This window comes from Hemicordylus capensis, chromosome 1, assembly GCF_027244095.1.
Source record: "Hemicordylus capensis ecotype Gifberg chromosome 1, rHemCap1.1.pri, whole genome shotgun sequence".
Lineage (NCBI taxonomy): Eukaryota > Metazoa > Chordata > Lepidosauria > Squamata > Cordylidae > Hemicordylus > Hemicordylus capensis.
The window spans coordinates 417,920,611-417,945,351 of record NC_069657.1 but is presented as its reverse complement, the minus strand read 5'-3'; the positions used below and the strand labels follow the sequence as shown (position 1 = coordinate 417,945,351).

At 43.4% G+C, this 24,741-nt stretch overlaps 1 protein-coding gene across 5 annotated transcripts in view; it reads left to right on the top strand.

Moving 5' to 3' along the window:
* CENPF (centromere protein F) overlaps positions 1–15,727 on the top strand; it is a 40,905-nt gene extending 25,178 nt beyond the window's left edge. For all 5 annotated transcript variants that reach the window (XM_053309326.1, XM_053309334.1, XM_053309310.1 and 2 more), the window contains 5 exons: positions 1,576–3,708; positions 5,491–5,656; positions 9,475–9,939; positions 11,407–11,591; positions 13,468–15,727. In XM_053309326.1, the coding sequence (XP_053165301.1) occupies positions 1,576–3,708; positions 5,491–5,656; positions 9,475–9,939; positions 11,407–11,591; positions 13,468–13,665 (3,147 nt within the window). In that variant the 3' untranslated portion in view covers positions 13,666–15,727. The remainder of the gene's footprint in view (positions 1–1,575; positions 3,709–5,490; positions 5,657–9,474; positions 9,940–11,406; positions 11,592–13,467) is intronic.
* The last annotated feature ends 9,014 nt before the right edge of the window (positions 15,728–24,741 follow it).

The window sequence follows — 24,741 nt, the reverse complement described above, 5'->3', positions numbered from 1 at the left end:
ACTGACTGTGCCCACTGGGTTTTTTTGTTTTGAAGGAGGGACAGTTTGATGGCAGAGGAGACTGCTTGTGGAAGTTGCAGAAACTTCTCTAGATGCGCAGAGCTCACCATGTGACCCTTTGGATTAGTGCTTTGTGGTTGTTTTAAAAAACTATAAGATTTATTCTATCCCTTTTTATGTTAAGCGTAAAAGATCAGTAAATATTAGCATCTTAAGTTCTAGGTTCTTCCATGTTTTAAACCTACTACTAGTTACCTGAAAAAGTTGTGTATGAGAACAGCCATTGAGGGCCAGTTTATGTGTTTATGGAATGATGCCTTGTGTGAATAACTAATGTGGTAGTGTGCTTGTGGGAGGTGTTGAGGCCAGAGCCATGGAAGATAGAGCAAAATCTTTTGTGTCCAAGAACTTTTGCCTCACCAATGCACACCGCTAATTACAATATGTTGTATACTTCTTGTTGGATACAATATGAAGAAACTTGTGCAAGGGAATGTCTCCATCCCCTTCTGCCCACTGCTGCACCCTGTGCAATCCCCAAAGACCACAACAGGCCAGGGAACCATCTAGAACAATGTATGATGTGGGGTTGGGTTGGGGGGCTCCAGCAGGAAGGGAAACTAGCAAGAATCAGAGTTTGAGGGGGCCTTGCATGCACAGAAGTGCCATCTGTTCAGGCAAGAGCACCTTATTTTATTTATTTATTTATTTATTTATTAGATTTCTATACCGCCCTTCCAAAATGGCTCAGGGTGGCTTACAACACAATAAAAACAATTAAAACAAGTTAACAACTAAAATCAAACTATTAAAACACGATAAAACCAATTAGACAGCTAAAAACCCTGGAAATCACATTAGAATCCAGACCGCTTTCTTCATGCAGTCAGCAGGAAGGACCATATTAGAATATTCTTCATTGCCTCAAACATGCTATTTTCCTACCTCTATTAGGTACATGTATTGAATGGGGTAAGTGTCTGACTGCTTTCTGGACTTTTCCCAGTGTGCCTAATTATAGAGGATTGGTATTCCGTTGAGTTGGTGAAGTCAAACATAAACATTGGTCCTATTTTCTAACTAGCCAGCTAGAACCCAGTATGCACTTGCCCGCTTGCTGGTGCAGGAGCCAGGGGAGAGGCATCTTTAAAAGCAAGGTGCTTGCCAGCAGTACTGCCACATCTGCAAGCTGTCTCGAGCAGCGGTGCTGCGCCCGGCATCCTGTGTGGCAGCGGCGCAACTCTGGCACTCACCTGAGCTCAGAACATGTGCAGAGGCCAGGTGAGTGCCGTTGCTGCACCGCCACCACGCGGGATGCTGGGCAGAGTGCCGCTGCTCAAGGCAGATTGCAGGTGCGGTGGTACTGCTGATAAGCGCCTTCTAATGTATCTTCTAAAGGTGCCTCTCACCCCTGCGCTGCCCTCACTACCACCACTGCTACTGGCACATGCTCTGTATGAGACTCTACTAATATTAAACTGTCCAGTTACATGCATCTATTTCAAGATCAAATTTTAAACCTCTACTAATTAATTTTGACTTCATAAACTGTCTCATTTTTTTATTTACTTTTAGCAAGTGCAGATAGCTGCTGAACAAGCAGATGATCTTTTATGTCCACTGGAAGTGTATAGATCATCTAGTGAAAGCAAAGCACTAGAAGAACTGAATGCGAGCATGTGTGAAGCAAATGGAACTGAAGATAAGAGGCCAGCTTGTGAAACAGAGAGATGCCTTTCGGTCTTAGTTACAGAAACCAGAAATGGAGTGGATCAGTCCTCAAGCTCTTCAGAATGTCCTGATGAGTTGTCATTTTCTCCACTTTGTGAAGCGGCTGTGAACTTCTTGGAAAATCACAGAACCACTGAAATGCCTCCGCTACAAATAAAGCAGAGTTGTAGTAAAAATGATGAGCCCTCTTGTGATTTGGGGGAAAGCAATAACAAAATTGATACTCTGCTAATGGATATCCAAAGTTTAAACTCAGAGCTGGATTCAAAGGATAAAGAGTTGGCTGCAAAGATAATTGCTTGTGCAGAGTTGAACAAAACAGTGTTACTACTCGAAAAAGAAAAAGAAGATTTCAGTGAGGCACTTGAGTCTGTTACTTTAGAAAATCAGCAATTATCTTACAACATAATGACTCTTGAAATAGAACTTGAAAAGGTAAAATCTGAGCTGGAAATGTACAAAGTTAGGCTGTCTGATACAACAGACACTTTAGAAGATTTAGAAATGACCAAGGGAGACTGGACTGAGAAGCTCCTGGAAACAGAAAATGAACTGAGAAGGATAAAATTGGAGAGAGAGAATGTTGAGAAGCATGCCCTCTCCTTGGAGGCTGATATTGAAGAGCTTCAGTCCAAGAATAAGCAGTTAGAAAAAGAAAAGGAAAATAAAGTAAAAGCCATTTTTAGCCTTCAAGATCAGCTTCAAATAATCTCAACTGAGAGAAACCAACTTAGTCATGATTTGGCTACTCTGTCAAAAGATGAAGAAGAATTGAACCAAATGTGCCAGAAAATGCAGGTGACTATAAAAGAGCTCGAGTTGAGTAAAGTGGATTCTGCTGAATTTATCAGGATATTGGAAGCTGAAGCTAAGACCCAGACAAACGTGCTTCAGGCTGCAAAGGCCAATACTGATTGGTTATCAACAGAAAAGGACAACCTTACACAGCAGTTACAGAATTTAGAAAAGGTTACAGGAGATCTTGTACTGGAAAAAGAGGCAGCACAGAGCCAGATAGAGCATCTGAGTAAGGAAAAAGAAATGAGCCTTAGGGAATATGAGACTTTATACAGCAAGTTAAGTGTCTCTGAAATGGAAATCTCCAAAATATCCAAGTCTTTGGAAGGGTCACTGATAGAAAAAGGTGAACTCGCAGCTAGGCTGAACTCTGCCCAGGAAGAGGTAGATCAGATGCGACGGGGCATTGAGAAGCTGAAAATAAAAATAGAATCTGATGAAAAGAAAAGGGGTCGTCTCATTGCAAAACTGAAAGAGGGCGAACGGAAAGCTGACTCTCTTGTTGACAAAATTGAGAGTCTCGAAAGAGAATTGCAGATGTCGGAAGAGAATTTGGAAGATGCAATCATTCAGAGAGAGGAGGCAAAAGCAGAAACGGAAATGGCAGCTACCGAGATGGACAAGATGCGTGTGAGTCTGCAAAGTTTAGAATTTGAAATGAATGTCTTAAAGTCTGAAAAAGAGCGCCTAGAGGAAGAGTTGAGAGAAGAGCAAGAAAAAGTATCTGATTTAGAAGGTACTAATTCTGCACTTGTAAAACAGTTGGAACAGATGGAGAAGGAAGAGGTTCAAGTTAGATGCAAAAATGAAAATGCACTGCAGTCCCAGTTAAAACAGGTCTGTGAAGAAATTAAACCCTCTCACAATGAGCAGGAAATGAAGGCAAAAGGAGAGGATCTGATTAATGAAGTCATTTCCCTCAAACGTGAGAATACACAGTTGGTACAGCACCTGAAGGAAGCAAAAGACAAAAATCCCCAAACCGAGCATATGATAGAAGCCTTTGTTCAGGAACTCCAAGACTTGAGGCGAAAATTGGATGAAAATGACTCATTTCTTGAGCACCTGCCAAAAAATGAAACTTTGCAGGCTATCCTTGAGGATTCACAGGTGTCTTGTAAACATCCTGAAGAGGAGCTGGAAGCCACAGGATCTGAAAAATATGCCTTGGTTGAAAAGGTAATGTGGAGGGGTAGAGCATCCTTTAGGCAAGCAGCTTCCCCGTGGCATTAAAGACTGGTTTGAGATTTCACATTGAGGGTCATGTAGTGATTGCTCAGATTGTATAGGTGACTTATGCAAATAACTTATTTATTTAGCACATTTTAAACATTTTTATACCGCCCCATACACAAATCCCTGGGCAGTTCACACTCTAAAATGTGCTTCATTTTAACTACTCGTAGCCGAAATGGTTATAATCAGCTGCAGAAATGGTTCATATCCAGGGCTGTACAAATTCAGCCCTCCTGCAGAAGTTGGACTACAACTCCCAATTCCTGACTATTGGCCACTGTGGCTGAGGATGCTGGGAGTTGTAGTCCAAAAACAGCTGGAGGGCCAAAGTTGTGCAGCCCTAACTCTTTCTCTGCAAAAAGGAGTGGGAGACATATTTCTATTTCCATTGTTGTCATAACTTTTAAAAGTTATGCCTTGTCTATTAATGCTCCATTAGTTATATAGTTAGAGCCTGCCTGATGCAAATCCATGGACATCCAGTGAAACATTTTTACAGAATTCATTATAGACTGTAATTAACAAGCCACCCGCAGCACAGTACCTCCAGTGACTGTAGCTAGTGTCTGTCTTATGTTTATTTTTAGATTGTGAGCCCTTTGGGGACAGGGATCCATCTTTAGTTTGTTTATTTATTCTCTATGTAAACCACTTTGGAAACTTTTGACGAAAACTGGTATATAAATATTTGTTGTTGGTAAAAGATGTTAAGGTTGGCCCAGTGCTCTATAAAGGGAGGGCAGCAGAAGGCTTATTTGGAACTAAGCCAAAGCCACAGTCTTGGGTCAGCTGGTTGCTAGAAGGCAGACTGGAAGCTAGAAGGATTCTCACAGGAACCTAGGAAGCTGCTCTATGGTGAGTCAGACCATTGGTCCATCTAGCTCAGTATTGTCTACACACAGGCTGCACAACTTCGCCTTCCTGCAAATATTGGAATGCGCTGTTGGACCTGACTATTGGCCACTGTGGCTGGGGATGGTTGGTGTTATAGTCCAAAACCAGCTGTAGGGCTGAAGTTGTGAAGCCCTGATCTACACTGACTGGCAGCCCCTCTTCAAGGTTTGACGCAGAAGTCTTTCCCAGCCCTCCTTGGAGATGCCAAGGATTGAACCTGGGACCTTCTTTATGCAAAGTGGATTCTCTGCCTTGGCGCTACGGGCCCATCCCTAGTAATGCTGAGCCAAAACTGCTCCTCCATTTTCACTGTCACTTTTGCAGGCAGTGCAAATGGAGGAGGTTTATCACATTCATGCCTGCACCAAGGACCTGTTGAACAATCAACATTCCAGGTGAACAACCCTGTTTGCTGCTTCAGTTCACTTGTGCAAGCACGGATATTAGAGTTAACAGTGTTCTATTATGGATTCGGAGAAGTTGTTTTGAAAACTCGGCAAAGCTGCCCTTCTAATTCACGCATCTCCATGGTCTGTGCAGCAGTGAGCATAGTGACTTCCAAAGAAATGAGCAAAAAGGCCCAGCTCTGCAGTGAATACCATCAGGCTGAACTGCCAAAAGGGCCATTTCCTTCAATACTGTAGCTCTTGCCAAAGGTTTCCCATCTCCTATATGTGATGTCCCCATCACACGTGTTTCCCAGCTTCTAGGTGCCATCTCCTATATGTGATTGTACAAAGGGCCACTCGCATATCAGTCCTGCCCTTCTTAGCATCTGAGTGTGTAAGACTTTGTACAACAGTAACAATTTTTAAATATATATTTTTGCAGGCAGACAGTCTGAAGCAAATAGTGCAGTTCAAGAAGGAGGTTTATTCTTTGCACCATAAATGTCAGCATTGGATGAAATTCTGTAGAGAAGTAAAGCAGGAAAAAGAGCTCATGGCAAAACAGATTCAGGAGCTCAAGACTCTACTGAAGATAGCAGCAGGTCCAAGTAAGTAGATTGTTTCCTTTTGAAAAGGAAACACTAGCCTCTTTCCTTTTAGTTGTGATCAGAATGCAAAGAACTGCTCTCTGTTCTGATCTCCTGAAACAAGGTATTTTGATCTGGTTGTAGGAAGCATGAAACACTGTATCACATGCAATAACTGCCCTTTTCAGGTGTTGCCCTGGGACAAAATGAATGTGGGAGGGGGCATGGCATTGTGGCAGCAGGCCCAGTTCCAAGTCACCACCAGACGTACTAATGGTAACTGGAGACAGATCTCTCCAGATCTCAACATGCGGTGGGGATCATACAGAAGGTGGCACTCTTTAAGGTAGCCCAGACCCAAGTCGTTCAGGGCTTTAAAGGTAATAACCAGCACTTTGTCTTTTGCCTGGAAACACATCGGTAGCCAGTGCAACTATTTTAAGACAGGCATAATGTGGTCTCTCCGGGTTACCCCAGAGACCAATCTGGCTGCCGCATTTTAAACTAACTGAAGTTTCTGAACTACGTACAAAGGCAGCCCCACGTGGAGCGCATTGCAGTAGTCGAGCCTGGAGGTTACCAGCTGATGCACCACTGTTTTGAGATCGTTCTCTTCAAGGAATGGATGCAGCTGTCAAATCAGCTGAAGTTGATGGAAAGCACTCCTGGCCATAGCCTCCACCTCATTTAGGGAGTGAATGCCATTTCCTGATGGTGATAAGGAGAACTAGATTTGGGTGTCATCAGCATACTGATAATACCCTGCACCAAATCTCCTGATGACCTCACCCAGCAGTTTTATGTAGATGTTAAAAAGCATTGGGGACAGAATGGAGCCCTGAGGGACTTCATATACTAGCTGCTGTTTCGAAGAGGAACTGTCACCAAGCTCTACTATCTGGAATCTGCCTGAGAGATAGGCGTGGAACCACTACAAAGCAGTGCCTCCTATCCCCAATTCCCCCAGGTGATCCAGAAGGATACCATGGTCGATGATATTGAACACCACCGCGAGATCCCCAAAGAACTAACAGAGTCACACTCCCTCTATCGCTTCCCTGTTAAAGGTTATCCTTCAGGGTGCCCAAGGCAGACTCCACCCCATAGCCTGCTCTAAAGCGTGTTTGAAACGGGTCCAGATAATTGGTTTCCTCCAAAACTGTCTAGAGCTGGTTAGCCACTACAATCTCAATCACCTTGCCCAACCATGGGAGATTGGAGATGGGCCTATAACTATCCCATCACTGAGGGATCTAGGGAAGGCTTCTTAAGAAGTGGTCTAATCATTGCCTTCTTCAAACAAGGAGGCATCCTACCCTCCCTCAGCGATGAGTTAATGATATTAACTAGACCATCTCCAACAATTTCCCTGCTAGATAGAAGCAGCCAAGTCAGGCAAGGATCCAGAGAACAAGTGGTAGGCCGCACCGCCCCAAGCAGTTTGTCCATGTCCTCGGGCATCACAGATTGAAACTGATCCAATTTAATACTGCAAGAGGGATTGTTGGACACCAGCTTAATAGACTCTGCAAAAATAGTGTCCAAGTCAGCCCGAATACAAGAGATTTTGTCTGCAAATAACCCATTAAAAGCATCGCAGCAAAACAAGGTCTCCAGGGACTGGCTTGAAATGGAAGGAGCCTAAATCAGATTTTCACAACCCGGGACTCTGCTGAACGTGACCCTGCAGAAGCAATGCGTGTAGACCAGAATTGGTCTTTTTCCCGCAAGCAGCACTTCCGCATAAACCTTCAAATGGGCTCTATGCTGTGTCCTGTCAATTTCAAGCAGAGTTCTTCTCCACTTGAGTTCCAGTTGCCTACCTTGCTGTTTCAGACCCCACAATTCCTCTGTATTACAAAGGTCCACTTTTAAAGCAGGTCAGAAGGGATGCATAGGAGCTATCTTGTCTACTGCCCTGGTGAGTTCCCACCAAGGCATCAACAGGTTCCCACCAAGGCATCAACAGAGTCACTGGCAGGACCAACATTAAACCCCTCCAAGGCTTTTTGGAATCCTACTGAGTCCAGCAGCCATCTAAGCTGGAACATCTTAATAGGTCCTCTACCCCTGCAGGCCTGGGTTGTGAAACCAATCTTAACCAGGTAGTGGTCCATCCATGTCAGTGGGGAAACCACAGGATCCCCCACCCACTGAACATCCCCCTGATCCAAACAAAAGACCAAATTGAGTGTGGCTGGCAACATGAGATGGTCCTGAAACTAGTTGGGATAGGCTCATCGTTGTCATGGCTGCTATGAACTTCTGAGCTGCACCAGACAAGTCAGCCTCACAACAGATATTGAAGTCCCCCAGCACTAAAAATCTGGGTGACTCTGAGACCAGCTCTGTCAGCTAATTTAGGGAGTCAGTAGGGCAGCAGGGTGGACGGTATACCAACAGAATCCCCAATCTATCCCTAGCTGCCAGCCTCAAAAATACACACTCGGTATAAGTCAACTGTTGCACAGGGGCCCTGGTAAGGGAAATGGTGTTCTTATGGACCACAGACACTCCACCCACCCACCCACTTCCTCTAGCCTGGTGGGAGAAACTAGCCCAAACTGGGCCACTAACCTCCCCCATCCAGGTCTCAGTTATATTACATGATAGTTGTCTACAAACATCTGAAGGGCTGTTGGATAGGACTGAACCAGTTCTGTGCTCCTGAGTGCAGAACTAGATCCAATGGGTTGGAATTACAAGGAAGCAGATTTAGGTTAGACATTAGGAAGATTTTTTTTCTAACTGTACGAGCTGTTAGACGGTGGAATAGTCTGGCTTGTGGAGCTCTCCTTCACTGGAGATGTTCAAACAGAGCAGGGGATAAGACTAGAAGACCTCCAAGATTCCCCACCCCCGCACTCTAAAATTCTATGGTTCTATGTATGTAGAGAGTCCTCTGTGTCTACATTGAGTGTAGTGCCCCTTGAGTTAGGAAGCCTCCATCTTCAGGATCACCACCACCACTACTACTACTATGTATATACTGCTTTTCAATAAATGTTTCCAAAGCAGTTCACATGGAATAATAAATAAGGTGGTTCCCTGTCCCCACAGGGCTCACAATCTAAAAATAAACATGACAGACACCAGCAACAGCCACTGGAGGGATGCTGTGCTGGGGATGGATAGGGATAGTTGCTTTCCCCCTGATAAATAGGATTGCCACTTTAAAAGGTGCCTCTTTGCTCAGTTAGCAGGGGTAATAATGATTACGCTTCTATACTCAGCAACACAGAGCCCCAGGTAAGCCCACTAAAGCTACCGCCTACCACTTGCCCTGCCCACTTGTCCTTCAGGAGCGCCTGACTTCCTGCAGCAGCAGATAAGCTAAAGTTCATGAAAGAACAGCCCACCCTCCAATTTTTCCATAGGAAGTGTCTGACTTTAAAAAAAAAATTGAAATATGTTTATGCTTCCTTTTGACACAACAAGTCCACAAGGCAGCATACAAGCCTGAAACATGCAAATGAAAATGAGTTGCAGTTTACTATAATAAATGAAGACAAATGAAACCTAAAATTGAAGCAAGCAGTTGCACAAAATAATGAATCAAAGATCCCCAGAAGCTCCCTGAAGAAGGATCGTCATTGCCAATTGTCTAAAAACCAGGAGCAAGGAGATAGAACAGACTTCCTCTGAGGGTTACCATCCACCATAGTGCTGGGGTTAACTCTGAGGGGGGTTGCACATGTAGTCACATGCACGCATGCACACGCACGCACAGATTTGCTTCCTATTCAGAATGAGCTTTTCAAATTGTATTAATGTGCAGTTTGGAATTTAAAGCATAGCAGCCTTGACTCTTTGTTAACCACTCTTCTTGCTTTGGGCAGGCTCTCCTAAGGATTCTGCTGCAGAAGAAATAGGGTTGGAGCTGAAAGAACTGAGGGAATTAGTTGAAGAGAAAACCACAGAAGCAGAGGAGAACCTGGATAAGTACTGTGCCCTGATAATTAGTCACCATAAACTAGAGGAAGAGAATGAGATGCTAAAAACACAAGTGTCTGTACTAAACGCTCAGCTCAAGCAATTGTCAAATGCCTGTAGTTTGCCTCAGCAAAGTCCAGGAAGCCCGATGAGAATTACTGATGGCCCACTTATGGAAACGTCATTTTCTGACGATATCACTAAGATTATGGCAAAGAGACACAAGGAAAACAGAGGCTGTGGCAAAGAGGCAAGGCCCTCTTTACTGGAGACCACCTCTGAAAAGAAAGCCACATTACAAGACATCCCAAAGCTGCGGCAAGACCTCACAGAATATGAATCACATGGCTCTCCCAAGATGGACACAAAGGGTAATTGCTTTTAAAAGAACCTCGGTTTTTCATTTTGTGTTCTGTATTTCTTTTAGGTAGAATTGTCTGGGATATTGCCAATCATGGACATTGGAACAGGTGGCGGTGACCAAAAGAGTGTACATAGATGAATGACTGATGTGACAATATGCGTTCATCTAGATTGCTTGAAAATGGGTATTAGATAGCTTCATGCCAGACCTTTACAAATTTCTTTGTATCTAGGAGCAAGCCCAAAGATTTAGGAGCCAATGGACACTTGACACAATTACCGGATTTAGTGATGGATATTGGGGTGGGCAAAGGGCTTCTCTTTATCCCACGTACAAGTAAAAATTTAGAACAAAAATGGGGCTGCCTGGGACAAATGGTTTCTGGCTGGCCACTGGGAAACAGGATGCTGGACTTTTTTGTTCTGATGAAACAAGGGCTCTCCTTATGTCATAGAAAAGTTCTTAGTTATTGTAGAATCACCCACGCAAAGCGAACAAGGAAAGTCTACAAGAACTAATATGTCATTACCAAACACTTGCAGTAGGTGAGACTCTGTGTTCTTTCTAATTTTTTTTCATCCATGTGCAGAATTAGACTTGTTCTGGGCGGCAGTATTAAGGCAGTGTCAAGTGCCTTGATACTGGGTGGCAGTATCAAGGCAACATGCATTCAGGGTGGGGCCTTCCCGATTCAACCTGAGCGGGACCTAAAATTAACTGAGCGAGCATCAAAAAGTGTGTGAGCGCATGTACATGCACATGCCTTAGAGGGAACACTGGTGAGACTATAATATAAATAAGTAAGATGTTTCCCCATGCCACCTCCTTTTGATTGATTAAGTGCCGTCAAGTCGGTGTCGACTCTTAGCGACCACATGAATAAAGGCTCCGTTTTTAATATTGTTGCCAATAGGAGCTGGGGAACAAGATCTACTGGACTGAGTCTAGTAGGGGCAAGATGGGCAGTTGTGGTCATTGTGACTGTAATTCACAAAACAGTTTCTCCAAGGAAATGGAAATAACATCAAATACAATCCCACCATCCTCAGGCCCTGCCATCACTAGCCACTACTGACTGAGCACATACACTTCTTTTTCTGAAATAGACCCAATGGTATTTGGTTCTTTTGAGTATTACATTATTTTTCAAGAAAATAGTGTGCCTCTAGGAGATGTGGGGGCGGGGGGGGGGACTTCTTTAGAAAAGCCTCCCTCTTGTGGAATGATTGCTGCATCGGTTTTTATATACCTTCAGCTCCAATTACTAGAATTGAAAAATAACCCAACTCGTCTTCCCATCTTAGAGTTAATTTTCAAAGAAAATTACTTTTAAGTTCCTGCATAATCTGCAGACATTGCTATGCCCATCTTAGAAAGATGGGATGCATTTTTAAAAGTGGTTTTCTGTATTTATTATTATGTGTTCCATTATCTAACTGAATGAGCAGTGACTCCCAGAAACCTTCTTCCTTAGGATTTGCTGAAGCTGCCCCAGGGAACGGTGCCCCTTGTGCTTCCCACAGAACAGACTTAATTCCAGGGATGAGTCCTTGTCTTGGCAGTCCAAGATCACCACCATCTGCGGAGAACATAGAGATTGAGACAGATTCCTTTCCTGAGAACCCTAAAGCAACAGCAGAGGGCAGCAAAATACAAAAGGTAAAAACTGATCTTAACAGAGATGTGTCTCAATGTGCCAAAGCACAAGATTTTTGTTCTCTATCCACTGAATCCTTGTCTTCTTGGTTCCATGTAATATTCTAATTTTCTGGGATTGTGGATTTGGGGTTTTCATGAGCTGTACGCCATGATCATCACAATTATAACAAATTAAGACTTGACTTAGCTCGCTTTGCATGTAATGTGTCTGTCTCATATATCAGTTTCACCTTTTAATTTGCATTACTGAAATTAATAGACTTTTGCACGATATTCTAATTTTCCGAGTTTCACCTGTAGATTTGGAGATCTTGAATAAATGAAACATATTTGTTTTTTCTCTCTCATCCAAATCAGTACTTTTAAAAGCTCCTTCTCTGTCTCCAGCTTTTTTGAGTTCCGCTCCTTCCCCTGCATCCACTCTTTTCTGCGACTCTAGAGGCTGCAGTAAAGGGGAGAGTCCAAGGAAAATGACTTCTTCTTGTGCAAAAGTGCAAGCACCACTCTAGATTCTAGCCTTACCCTCTTTGCTCAGTCACCCCTGCTAACTGAGCAAAGAGGCATCTTTTGAAAGTGGTGATTCTCTTTATTTAGTAGGGGGAAAGCAACTGGGTCTATCCATCCCCAGCACAGCATCCCTCCAGTGGCTGTTGCTGGTGTCTATGTTTCCTTTTTCAGATTGTGAGCCCTTTTGGGGACAGGGAACTATTTTGTTTTATATATATATATATATATATATATATATATATATATATATATATATATATATATATATCCATGTTAAAAAAAATTGTTTAAAAGCAGTATATAAATATTTGTCGTATTCACGGATTGGCCCATGAACCAAATCGCCCCTTAAATGAAGGGGCTGATTCAAGGGTGAATCGAATTGTTCCCAATTCATCACAAATCAGTTCATATGATTCATGTCGTCGTCATCATCATCAATTTTATTACAGCCATTGGCCAGCAGTGATTCATGTCACTGTTGCCATTTTTCTCCGTGTTTTTCACTTGCTGATTGGTTTTCTGACACTGGCTTCTGATTGGCTTGAGAACCCCTTCTTGATTGGCTTGTCGTTTCAAATCAAGTCAGCATGGGCAATTGTGGGGGGAGGGAGCAAGGAGAGAGGAGGCAGAAGCAGGGTTTCATAACAGATATAAGGGGCTGCCTGGAGAGAACCATATTAGTGCCTCAAGAGAGGATCATTGGAGAGAGACTGCAGCAGCACTGAGAGCAGAGTGCTGGTGCTGGTGGTCTGGGCCTGCCTGCCTGCCTGCCTCCCACTCTGTGAGTGGAGAGAGAGACAGAGGCTTTGCTGACTCTGTTGCTTTAAAAAAAAATCCTTTAAATTTGCAGTGCCAACTGGTGCTTTATTCCCCTCTCCTTAAAAAAAAGAATTGTACCAGTGGTTAACCGGAAGCTGCTTGGAATGTGTTTAATTCTGGAATTCTAAACCTTTAAATGTTTGGCACCTAATTTGCATCTCCCTCTCTCTCTCTCTCTCTCTCTCTCTCTCTCTCTCCTCTAAAATCAATAAACTGATGGAAAACATAGGCCTTAAAAAGAGATTTATGAGGGTATCTGCCCTGCCAATGCAATTCAGAGCCTTGACACTGCAAACAAAAAGCCCTCTTCCTTCCCTTCAGTGAGGGGACTTCGACCAGGGCCCAGTCAGCTGACCTCAAGATGCAAGGGAATTAACACAGAGAGCTGGTTTTCTGCACCAAACCAGTTTAAATACAGCGGACTTGAAACATCTAATCCTATGCTCTGCTGCTGCCCTCAGAAATGTGGAAATAGTCCTTGTTGGCACGAGTTAACAACTCTTGTATAATTAAAATAAATTTGATTTTTGTTTTGTGTGTTTTGCAGAGAAATGATGCTCAGTGGCAAGAGATGCAAGCTACGGGTTCGCCTCTGGGCTTTCCTGCCAGATCTCCCCTTTCTGCCTGCAACCAGTCCTTGAAAGCAGTTGCTGGAAGATCTGCACAGTGCCCTGATGCAGCGAAGACTAGTTCATTTCTAAGTACAGAAGAAAATGAGCTGGATGAAGCCTGCCATGTACAATAAATCTGGACTGATGCTTTTCAAATATGAAACAAATCTCACACTCACACACGCAGGAGCACTTCACACCTTATGCAGTGGGAAATGGGTGTCTACTATCACATGCATACAGGGCAAGTAGCTTGCAGCTTGCATCCAATCTTGACTTCCTACATTTAATAAAAGGGCATTTGTTGTATGTAGCTTTGCATGGAGTGGAGACAAGGTACAGATGGAAAGCATTCTGCAGAAACTGGTCATGTCCTTCTGTGTTTCCCCAGATCATCATTATTACTGGCTCTCTGACACATCCTATGTCATGCATGAGTGTCCAAAACACTTGCCAGAAAGAAAGTCCCCTAGTAGAAGCTGGTTATCTTCTAGGGATGTGCATGAACTGGTTTGGAGGTCTTTTTCCAGACCGGTTCAGCTGGGGGTGGGGGTGTATTACTTTTTTAAGCAGGATGGAAGGTGCTCTTACCCTGCTGGCACTGTGCTGAAAATTGCTGGCACGGGGCGGCAGCATACCCTCTTGCCACTCCGGTCAGTATTATTGCACCAGAAGTGGCCAGCGCCCATGCAGTCTGACACTGACTGGGGCAGAAAGAGGGTACGCTGCCGTCCTGCACCAGCAATTTTCAGCACATCGCTGGCTGACGGGGGTAAGAGCATCCTCCATCATGCTTAAAGGTAACACACACACCCCGCTGCCGAACCGGCTATCTTCCTATTACCGTCTACTCCAAATTTGTTCAGGATAAGGAAGCATACTCACTCTGGATCCTGTCTTTATGGACAGAGGAGGTAGGTTTGGGTTGGGATTCCTACAAAAGACTCTGTTGCCCTGCTTGTTTTCTATTCTTTTTTTCATTCAGTTCTCCTTGAATGAGTTTGGGCAGCTACAATCAAAAACTGACACTGCTTTGTCCCTTGGAGGTCCTGAGGGCAAGGGTGGGCAACATGTGGCACTCTAGATGTTGCTGAATTACAACTCCCATCACCCCAGCCACAATTTTTTTACAACAGCATGATGGGAGTTGTATTTCAGCCACAACTGGAGACCCACATGCTTGCCTAGCCCATGCTCCTATCTCTGCAGTATGTTTTCTTTATTCTGGTTGGAGATATACCCACCCTCCCACTACAGTCCTTAAAGATGGAGTGTTTAGCCTAAAGCTAGAGCTGTGTTCCACCTTTCATTTTCTCAAAGCATTTGGCTGACTTCAAGACGTATGAAATGCTTGTGCAAGAAGACTGCATAGCTGTGTGGAGTAAAGGGGATGTTTAAGATTATGCTATGGCAAAGACGTCCCCTGCAGCACAAATAAGACACGTCACAGGTGGTGCACCTTAGACAAGCACAAAGTTTGCACTAACACAGCATTAGTCTGGAACACAAACTCCATACTTGGTGCAACTGGTTAGCACAATAGCCTTGAACTAGCGCAGCAGGTTTGCATAAGTGTTTCATTGGTCTAGAGAACAGCCATTGCTTCTTTTTAAAAAAGCTGAGGGGTGTGTGTGTCAAATAACTTGGTCTCTGTTGCTTTGGAAATGTCTTCATGTACTGGTATCAGTGCAATCCCTTTTTTGTCCCAACACTGTCCTTGGGGTAACAGGCATTGGAAACATGGGACATCTGCTTTGCTGCTTTCCCTTCAAACAATACATGGAAATGACATGAAGACGGGAAACTGGGTTTTGGGATCTTTGAAAGGAGCATGCCAAGGCATATCTTCCAGTGAACCGACCATGGCCCCTGGATAGGTGATGTTCACCCCTCAGGAATGCATTGACATGAGTACATTAGTCCAAGTCTAATGCTTCTTGACTATCCTTGACAGAGGGGTCTCTTCCATGGCAAAGGATTACTCGTTAACTTTGTACTATCAAAGGTAACTGTTGATTCCAGAAAATTCCTATTCAGTAGATATTTGGGTAGGGTTTCGCCCTCCAAACCCCTGCTGGTGCTCCATTTTTTTTTTTCAAAATCAATGGGACGGCAGTGTCTCCCTGCCGCCCCTTCCCCCATTGTTGTCCAGAAATTGGCGGAAGTATGGGCTGCATGTGCGCCCCTGCATGTCAAGCATGTCACGTGTGTGATGTGCATGCAGCGGCGGGCACACACACAGCCCATACTTCCACCGATTTCCTGGCAACAACAGGGTGAGGGGTGGCAGGAAGGTATGCTGATGTCCCATGGATTTTGAAAAAGATGTAGTGTCTGCGGGGGGGGGGGAGCGGTGGGAGGGATAAGTGCACCTTCCCCCACCCTTAGACACACACACCCCAGCATCAAACTGGTTCGGAGGCCCATAAAGGGCCTCCGGACTCGTTCCGTGCACATCCCTACTGGAGTAACCAGTTGTGAAATAGCATGAGCTTTTGCTTCTTTGAGATTTCATGTTAATGAAGTCCCCATTTCTGGGTAGAGTTGGAGGCCTGAAAAGATTGGCTTCTGAGGAATCCAGGACTAGATCTTGGTGTGCTTTCTTCATGAAGTTGTGGGGATGTTTAATTGTGTTTATTCCCTCTGATTTACAAACCCCCAGAATATACTCTTGCTGTTTCTCTCCCTCCCTCTCTCAGCCTCCTTGTCACCATTGCTGTTGTCACCCTCAATGTTTTGTCTATTCTTTTGTGCCCTAGTCGCCTTCCAGCAGTCAGGCAAGGCAACTCTGCATCTATAATGCTCAATAGTTTTAATCCCTTCCATATATCTACTCCCTTGCTCCCATTATAATTATTGCAGTATGTTACAACAGAGAAGGGGAACAAACAAACGTGTTTCAAGTAATCAAATTACATGATTTATTAAGAAATAAACTGATTTATATTATCAACCTGCTTTTCATTCCATTCTTAATAAGCCATATATTTGATTACTTAAAACATGTATGTGTCTGGTTCCCCTTTGTTCCCCTTCTCTCTGTCACAACATACTGTGGCCAATGTTAAAAGATGCTTACCCATGTTTAACTTGCATGTCCATGAGAACACACAATAGCAATTCCTTCCCCCACCTGCTCCACTGAGAGTTCTTGATATTTTCTACAAGTGAGCAGTCCACCCAAGCTGTTGGCTGAGAGATCCACTTGGCTAATACTTAACTTAAAAAATAACAATAAATCACAAGCAATAAGAACTGCAATAGGTCTGGCTTGGCATCATTTCAGATAAGAAACCTTTGGAAGAGTAATTTTCAAAATGGAACATGTTTCCTCAAGGGTACTCAAGCTCTCATCAAGGGTACATAGTACCTCTGGGATAGAGACTGAAGACACTTCAGGGAACAGAAATAGCTTGTTACCTGTCAATTCCTGCTAAATGAGTATGTGTTTTTTTTTCTTTTCTTTTTAAAACTTACCTTACCTGGAGTCAGTGTTTCATTTCGTAGTGTCTGTACAAGCAAGACAGCTCCTTCAGTTTTTGAGTCTACTTTGGGAGATGGTGACAGTATAGCCAAGCACAAACCATTGCACGTGCCCAGGAGGAGATTTGGGATTTTTCAAACACCTCCTTAATAATAAAATTTTAAAACTTAGAGGTGTTTAAAAAGTCGTTCATGCCAGAGGGGCATTAGGTAGCTTGGGAGCTACTGGTAATTCCCAGGCTTTGGGGGCTGTATCTCCCCTCTTCCAGGCAATACTGCAAATTTGATTGACTGGCTGAGGGAGGGTATGGCTGTGCCATTTTTGATCTCTCATTGAGGCTATTTTCATGATTGGGGGGGGAACCCTAGCCTGGTTTTCCCCCATCATGAGAACCACCGGGCGGCTAGCCCACCAAAGAAGCCCTCCCCTTAAACAGGGTTAGCGGAGCAAGCACTCTGCTAACCCCTTTTCCCCGATCATAAGTCGCCACGGTGCAGCTCTGTGCCATGGCAACTCGTGAGAAGACCCCCACCAGGAGGCTAAAAGGTGGCCCTCAATTCCTGCAGCCCCTACCGGCTCAATGACAGAGCCAGTAGTCGTGTGGGCAGCCAGATTTGTGGGCAGCTGCTTGTCTTCAGGGAGAGCGGGCTAAGCTTTTTCTCCCTGCAGAACCCTCCCAGGCTCTACACATGGGTTGTGTGTAGGGCCTCATTGATTGCCTTCATTTTCTCTTATTAACTTCTCTCCATTTTCTTCCCCCACAAAGCAACACCTCTTGCTCCCCTCCTGTACTGAGAGCTGGTCTTGTAGAAGCAAGCATGACTTGTTGCCTTAGCTAAGCAGGGTCCACCCTGGTTGCATATGAATGGGAGACTAGTGTGAGTACTGTAAAATATTCCCCTCGGGATGGAGCCGCTCTGGGAAGAGCAGAAGGTTCCAAGTTCCTTCTTGTCCTATATATAGGACTAGATAGCTAGATAGATATTAGGACAAGATTTTTTTTTATTGAACAAACAAACTACCAAAGCATACAGTACATTACCAAAGCACAATTATATACAATGTGGTTGTTTGTACATCCTATATCTACAAAGATTTACAAACAAGGATTTGGTAACCCACAGGTTTATAACACGGGGGGGGGGGGTTTACAAGGCACATCAGGTAATCGGGGGAGTTACATCCAACATCCATTTCCACAATTTGCCCCATTGCTGCTTAGAAGAGATACACTTGTCTTTTTGCACATAAACCATACAAACTTTTCCAGAAAAAAATTACTGTCTCATCTTCGTGAACCTCTTGGTCGCGTCTTCCCTCCCTTTTCCTATGCAGGAGCATTGCATAAATGACATACAGGTTTACTAACCTGATTACGAGAAGGGGAACGTTCCAATTCCCTAGTATGAGGGCACCCTTTCTGTCTCATTTCCTTGAAGGTTTCTTTCTGGGACCTTGAAGGTTAGTTCTTCCCAAGTCTTTTCCAAATCAGGCCACTCTAACAACTTGCTTACTCCCTGCCACGCTCTTTTGGCTACCACACACTCTTAAGAAATGTGAGTGGGTTTCCCTGAATGTCTTGCCTAGCTTGCTAGCTTTCTGTTTGCAGGTGATTTTAGGACACTCTTGCTTGTCCTCTGGGGGCCATGGTTTAGCCGCGTTAAGCGGCAGTACTTGGTGGTATAAACACCACCTCGTTTCCCATAAATGAAAAGGGACCTTTTTCTCCTTAAAAGAGAGTGATAGGGTGATCAGGTTGCAACATGTACTGTGAAGTGCGGTGTAGGGCTGAGAGAGATTCCTGCCTGCAACCTTGGAGAAGCTGCTGCCAGTCTGTGAAGACAATACTGAGCTTGATAGACCAATGTTCTGATTCAGTATATGGCAGCTTCCTAAGTTCCTAGTCAGAGGAGACAACAGTGAGCTAGATGGACCTGTGGTCTGACTTGGTATATGGCAGCTTCCTATGTTCCTAAAGTTCTGGATTTCAGGGGTTTGGTGTTAAAATCCTTTATTCTGTCAATGTAAACTTTTTGTACAAGGTGACATTTTTGACTGGCTCGACCTCCACTATTTCACGCTACTTCATGACACTCTCTCCCCCAAAAGGTTCCAGAAGCTTTTAGTCTGCCCACCACTGTTACAGTTTCTCTTCTGAACACATTCCCTTTGCTGTATAGGAGCCCTTGGGACATATCTAAAGTGGCTGTTTGGATCTTGGTCAATAGTACTTAAGGGAAGTTCACATTATATTCTGCTTAGCACAGGTCAGACCTTCAAGCAGTGTGTGGAGTCCAGCTTGGTCTCTGAACTTCAAGGAAGATGGAAATAATCTTGAAAGTGTATAAAGGGAACGTGGGAATAAGATAATAGAATACAAAATATGTGTGGAAAGGAAATATTCTTGTTTAACTTATGAAGTAGAATTATGGGGTTGTCATAATTCATTATGATGGAATTCCATTATTATGGAATTGTCATAATGAAGCTCTTGCATAAAGAGCTTCTATAAGGAAAATGCTGGAAGGTGCAAATTCAAAACTCATATGGTACCTAACCCTGAAAGAAGAAAAACTGTTGAATGTTTAGGATAAATATTCAAGACGAATTATAAGTCCACTTTTGTGGGTTTGGGTGAAGTTTGGAAGTGTTCATTTGGTCACCACAAATTACTGTAGTATATTTGGTCCTGCATAAGAATGCACTATTCTATGGTACTTGGGAACTACAAAAGTTGTATTAAAATGCCCTACATAAAACATTCTGAGTACATAAGCCTATTGCTCTATTTAACTCTGATTTTGTAATCCTAGAGATATTAAAGTTCTTTGTATTATAGTACTGAAAATAGTTTGTACATAGACTTAATATTTTTATTTCCTTTTCAGCCTTGAGTTACTTATAGCTAAAGTTTATTCCACACATACATCAGTTTGCTGATGTATTCCCCCACTCACTCCAAGGTTGCTGTAAACTCTTGTTTACATCTAGGTTCAATAGACCAATATGCCTTGAAATGTGGTTATGTACGCAGTACAATGAAGCACTTGTTCTCTCTGCCGTGGTAACTGATGAAGATGAGAAGATGAATGCTGCTGTTCAGATCATCCTTCAAGGCTTAAAAAAGAAGTCTCATTTTTGTGGGAAATTGGTACAATTAATAGTTTGATGTTGTGGAGTGGCAATTCCCATGAGAAGAAAGCATGAAAAGATTTCTAGCCCAAATCCAGCCAGGCAGATAAGTAGAAGTAGGCTTACTTAACCAATGGGGATGCATATTTTGGTGATCATCTAAGCCTCATTGAACTGGTTAGATGTACAGCCCTTCCTAGATGCAATTAGATGTGTGTGAGACTAGTTGTCCCTGATTAGAGAGACCCTGGGGCTCTTGTATCCAGAAGAGTGAGAACATGTCATAAGACTCTGAAAGGCGTCATATGGCTCCACAGCAGTAGGTATGTATGAACACAGTGTATTAATGGCTAACCTACAAGTCCTTAGCCTGTGTTATAAAGCCCCTACTGTACAAGTTCATTTTATATGGTAGATTTTGTCACAGCAAAGGGTGTTTCAGAAGTTATGACTTCCTTTGTGCCAATTATGTATTAAAATTTTAGGTCTTTATTAGCTTAATTAAAGTTTTGAGTTTTAAGCTTATCTAGCAACATAATCAAATTATTATTGCAATGTTCTTGCCTCAGAAGACGTTAGACCTGTTCACACAATTGTTTGAATCTAGAGCCCGATTCAGACATTATGCTGTACGAGTGCACAGAGGTCTGTACACCTGCTTATGAATGACTGTATTTGTGTTCATTTTAAAAGTGAACCTGGATACAGGCCCTTCAAATGCATGGTATAGAGAAGTATCCTTCTGTACCTGTGTTCAGCATAATATGTGAATGTCTCTACCTGTGCACACTGGACACTCATACAAGTGTTGAACATAATGTGTGAATGGACCTTAGGTGTAACATGCAAACACATAACCAGACTAATGTTGGTAACCCACTTAAACCTAGACTCAGACAACTGTTTGAACAGCCCTAATGATTACCCCCTTTAACATGCCCATACCTAGCACCAACCCAGAGCATAATATTTAAGGTTTCCAGAAGGCCACCTTATCATTGTTAGAGGCAGAGGCTCCCAAATTAGGCCAGCCAGCTAGGAAAAGCTGTTTGCTAGTCTCCATGTTGCAATTTGGAGACTAGCAAACAGCCTCCTGAATTTAAAGAGTAATACTTGGCCTGCAGCCACTCTTCTATTTCTATGAATGGTTGGCTCGGAAGAACTGCTGCCACTACCACCATCAGCACAGGCCCAGGAGAAAGTCTAGTGGTCAGTGGAAAGGAGATGCCATGCAAGGTGAGATTCACACACATTTCCTCTCCCATCCAGAGCAGTGTTCCCTCTAACAGGGATTCCCAGATAATGTTGACTACAACTCCCATAATCCTCAAGCAAAAGCCATTGCAGTTGGGGATTCTGGGAACTGTAGTCAACAACTTCTGGGAAGTCCTGTTAGAGATAACACTGATCCAGAGTATCCCATAAAGATACTCTGCATCACAATGATGCAGAGGCCTCTGTAGATGCAGATGGGAACTGCCAGAAGGTGGTTAGCAGTAGTATGAGTCCGTTGGCCAACTCTGTCCCAAAGGGATCGGTCCAGCCCCGTGTGTGGCTGTGGGCCCACATAAAGGTGGTGAGTATAGGCCATTAGACCCTTGCCTGACTTGGCCCACTGCAGACACCAACACAGTGGCTACCATATTGCATAGCATTATGTCACCATAATGTTCTGCCCCAGATGTGCAAGCAGCACTGTTAAGAACCAGTGGTTTAACAAGCAGTGTTACCAAAAATTTTCGCATTCACTAGGGTTGTGCGAATCAATTAGGGTACAAAATTTGTACCCAAATGGCTGATTCGGGTGATTCGCAGACAGAATAAATCACCCCTGTGCTCAATTGCCCAGATCTGAGTATAAAACAAATCACCCCAAATTCGGACCCAAAAAATTTGGACCTCCATTTTGTGGCCAAAGTGGGTTGGGTGCTAGTGCCCAAGGGGTGGAAGCTACTACACAAAATTTCAAGAAATTGGGCAAAGTGTTGATTTTTTTAAAAAATGAAGTTGGTACATCATAAGCTTTTCCCCATAGAGAATAATGGGGATTTCAGCAGTCTTATAGCTCCATGTGGGGGGCACCAGGGTGGCCCAGAATGGGTTGTGGCCCAGATGCACAAACTTCAGAAAAAAATTAAAAATCACCCCTTTCACCAGTTTATCTGAAATCTGGGTGGTAGCAGGCACCCATTGGGGCACTACCACCTGACCCACTCTTCTGCCCCCGAAACTCCCTTTCTGCCCCAAATCTGCCACAAAGACATGCCAACTTCAGAACAAAAATTAAAAAACACCCCTTTGCCCAATTTCTTTGAACTCTGGGTAGTAGCTTCTTTGCACCCATTGGGTACTACCACCCACCACAACCCACTCTGCCCCCCCCATGGAGCTATAAGGCTGTTGAAATCCCCATTATTCCCTATGGGGGAAAGCTTAAAGTCACACCAACTTCAAAAAATATTTTAAAATCAACCCTTTGCCCAATTTCTTTGAAATGTGGGTGGTAGCTTCCACCCATTGGGCACTACCACCCACCCACTCTTTCCCCCCCGGGACCCCTTTTTTGCCCCTAATCAATTCAGATTAGGAAAATTCAGGTACAAATTGAATCAAAAAAATCAATTTGTGCACATCTCTAACATTCACCATAAAGCGTGGGGGGGCTGGGGGGGGTTGTGGTAGCACTGTTTGCACAACCACTAGTTCTGTACAGCATCGGAATTGCTTATGAATTCACAGCAGCCCCAGAGAGAAGCATTACGGTGATATAATTCTGCATATCATGTCAGTTACTCTGTCTCCCTGTTAGGTTGCAGATCCCTGCTAACTGGGCAAAGAGGCACCTTTTAAATGTGCTGATTCTCTTTATTTAGTAGGGGGAGAGTAACTGGGCCCTATCCACTTGCAGCACAGTACCTCCAGTGACTGCTGCTGGTGTCTTCTAATGTTTCTTTTTAGCTTGTGAGCCCTTTGGGGACAGGGAGCCATCTTATTTATTATTTCTCTATGTACACCGCTTTGGAAACTTTTGTTGAAAAGTGGTATATAAGTATTTGTTGTTATGAGATCCACCACTTTTGAAAGTGACTCTTTACTCAGTTAATAGGGTTATGCAGATCATCCTTCTACCCAGTGTGAAATCCGCAAATACACATAATGTGTATTTAAAATAATAATACCCTGCCCTTCCAGTACACTACAGCTTGGGGCAGCTCACAACATTAATAAAACAGATACCATGTAAAAATAAGACTAATAACGTTAGACAAGTTAAGTTAAATTTATTCATTTAACATATTTATATACCACCCAAAACTCAAGTCTCTGGGCGGTTTACAATAAAACACCACAGATTAAAAACGAAATGAAAACATTAAAACACTTTACAATGTAAAAATATTGATAAATTCCATCAGTCTAATTAAAAGCCTGGATGAACAAATGTGTCTTAGCGGCCCTTTAAAAAGCTGTCAGAGATGGGGAGGCAGCTCTTATTTCAGCAGGGAGCGCATTCCAAAACTTTGGGGCGGCAGTGGAGAAGACTTGTCCCTAAATAACCAACAGATGAGCTGGTGGCAATTGCAGACAGACCTCCCCAGATGATCTCAATAGGCGGTGGGGCTCATGATGCAATCCCACCAAGATACCTCAATTAGAGAAAAATATTATTTTCTCTGGAGAACACCATTTTAAAAACTGTAGGCCCTAGATATAGCTTTCTCACTTTCAAGGTGCTGTCCATTAAGCTATAAATTACTTAATTAGACTAGCACAATCGGTTTGCACTTGGTGGCAAAACCAATAGAACGGCCTGCTGAATCAACAACTTCTGTAGTTATCCTGTGAGTTTGGAATGGTCTTTTAAAATACGTGCATTGTAAGTGGCAGCCTGCTTTATACACAGCACCGGAAGTGGGCTGCAGTATATTAATGCAGTATATTAAAGTAATAAAAGCATGTGATTAGTTTCTTCTCTTGAGATTTGGTCTTGCACAATGCTGCATACCCTCTCCAACTTGGGCTACCCTGGTTTCCTGAAAGCTCTTCGATATTAAGCTTGTATAGAGCAATGATGACATCTGGTGGCAGGCTTTGGCCTTCAAAGGCAAACATTGGGCTGTATATCTATAAAGCCTATTTGCTGCTGGTATTTTTATACAAGGAATGGTGTACTCTGGGATTCTTATGCAGAATTGTTCACATTAATTAATATTATTATTATTTATTTTAAAGCATGCACTGTTGGTGCAGCATGCCTATTTCTGCTTCTGGCTCCATCCTCTTCTTCCACTTACTGGAGCCTCGTTCTTTTTGTGTGTGTTTTCTTCCATGCTTTGGGGTAAATTTGCACCATTATAACTATAGAAATTCCATCAATAAGGAGTAGTATCAAAAGCTGAAAACCTGGATCATAGATCCTGCCTTTATCCACCGAACATTGGCAGATTCAGACAAAACCTAAAAGGTGGAAGTACCAGGAGTGTGCTTTTCCTAATTACTTGCTGCTGGTTTTCTCCTACTTACTTGCCACCAGTGTTCCTTCTAACAGGGATCCCCAGATGTTGTTGACGACAACTCCCATAACCCCCAAGCA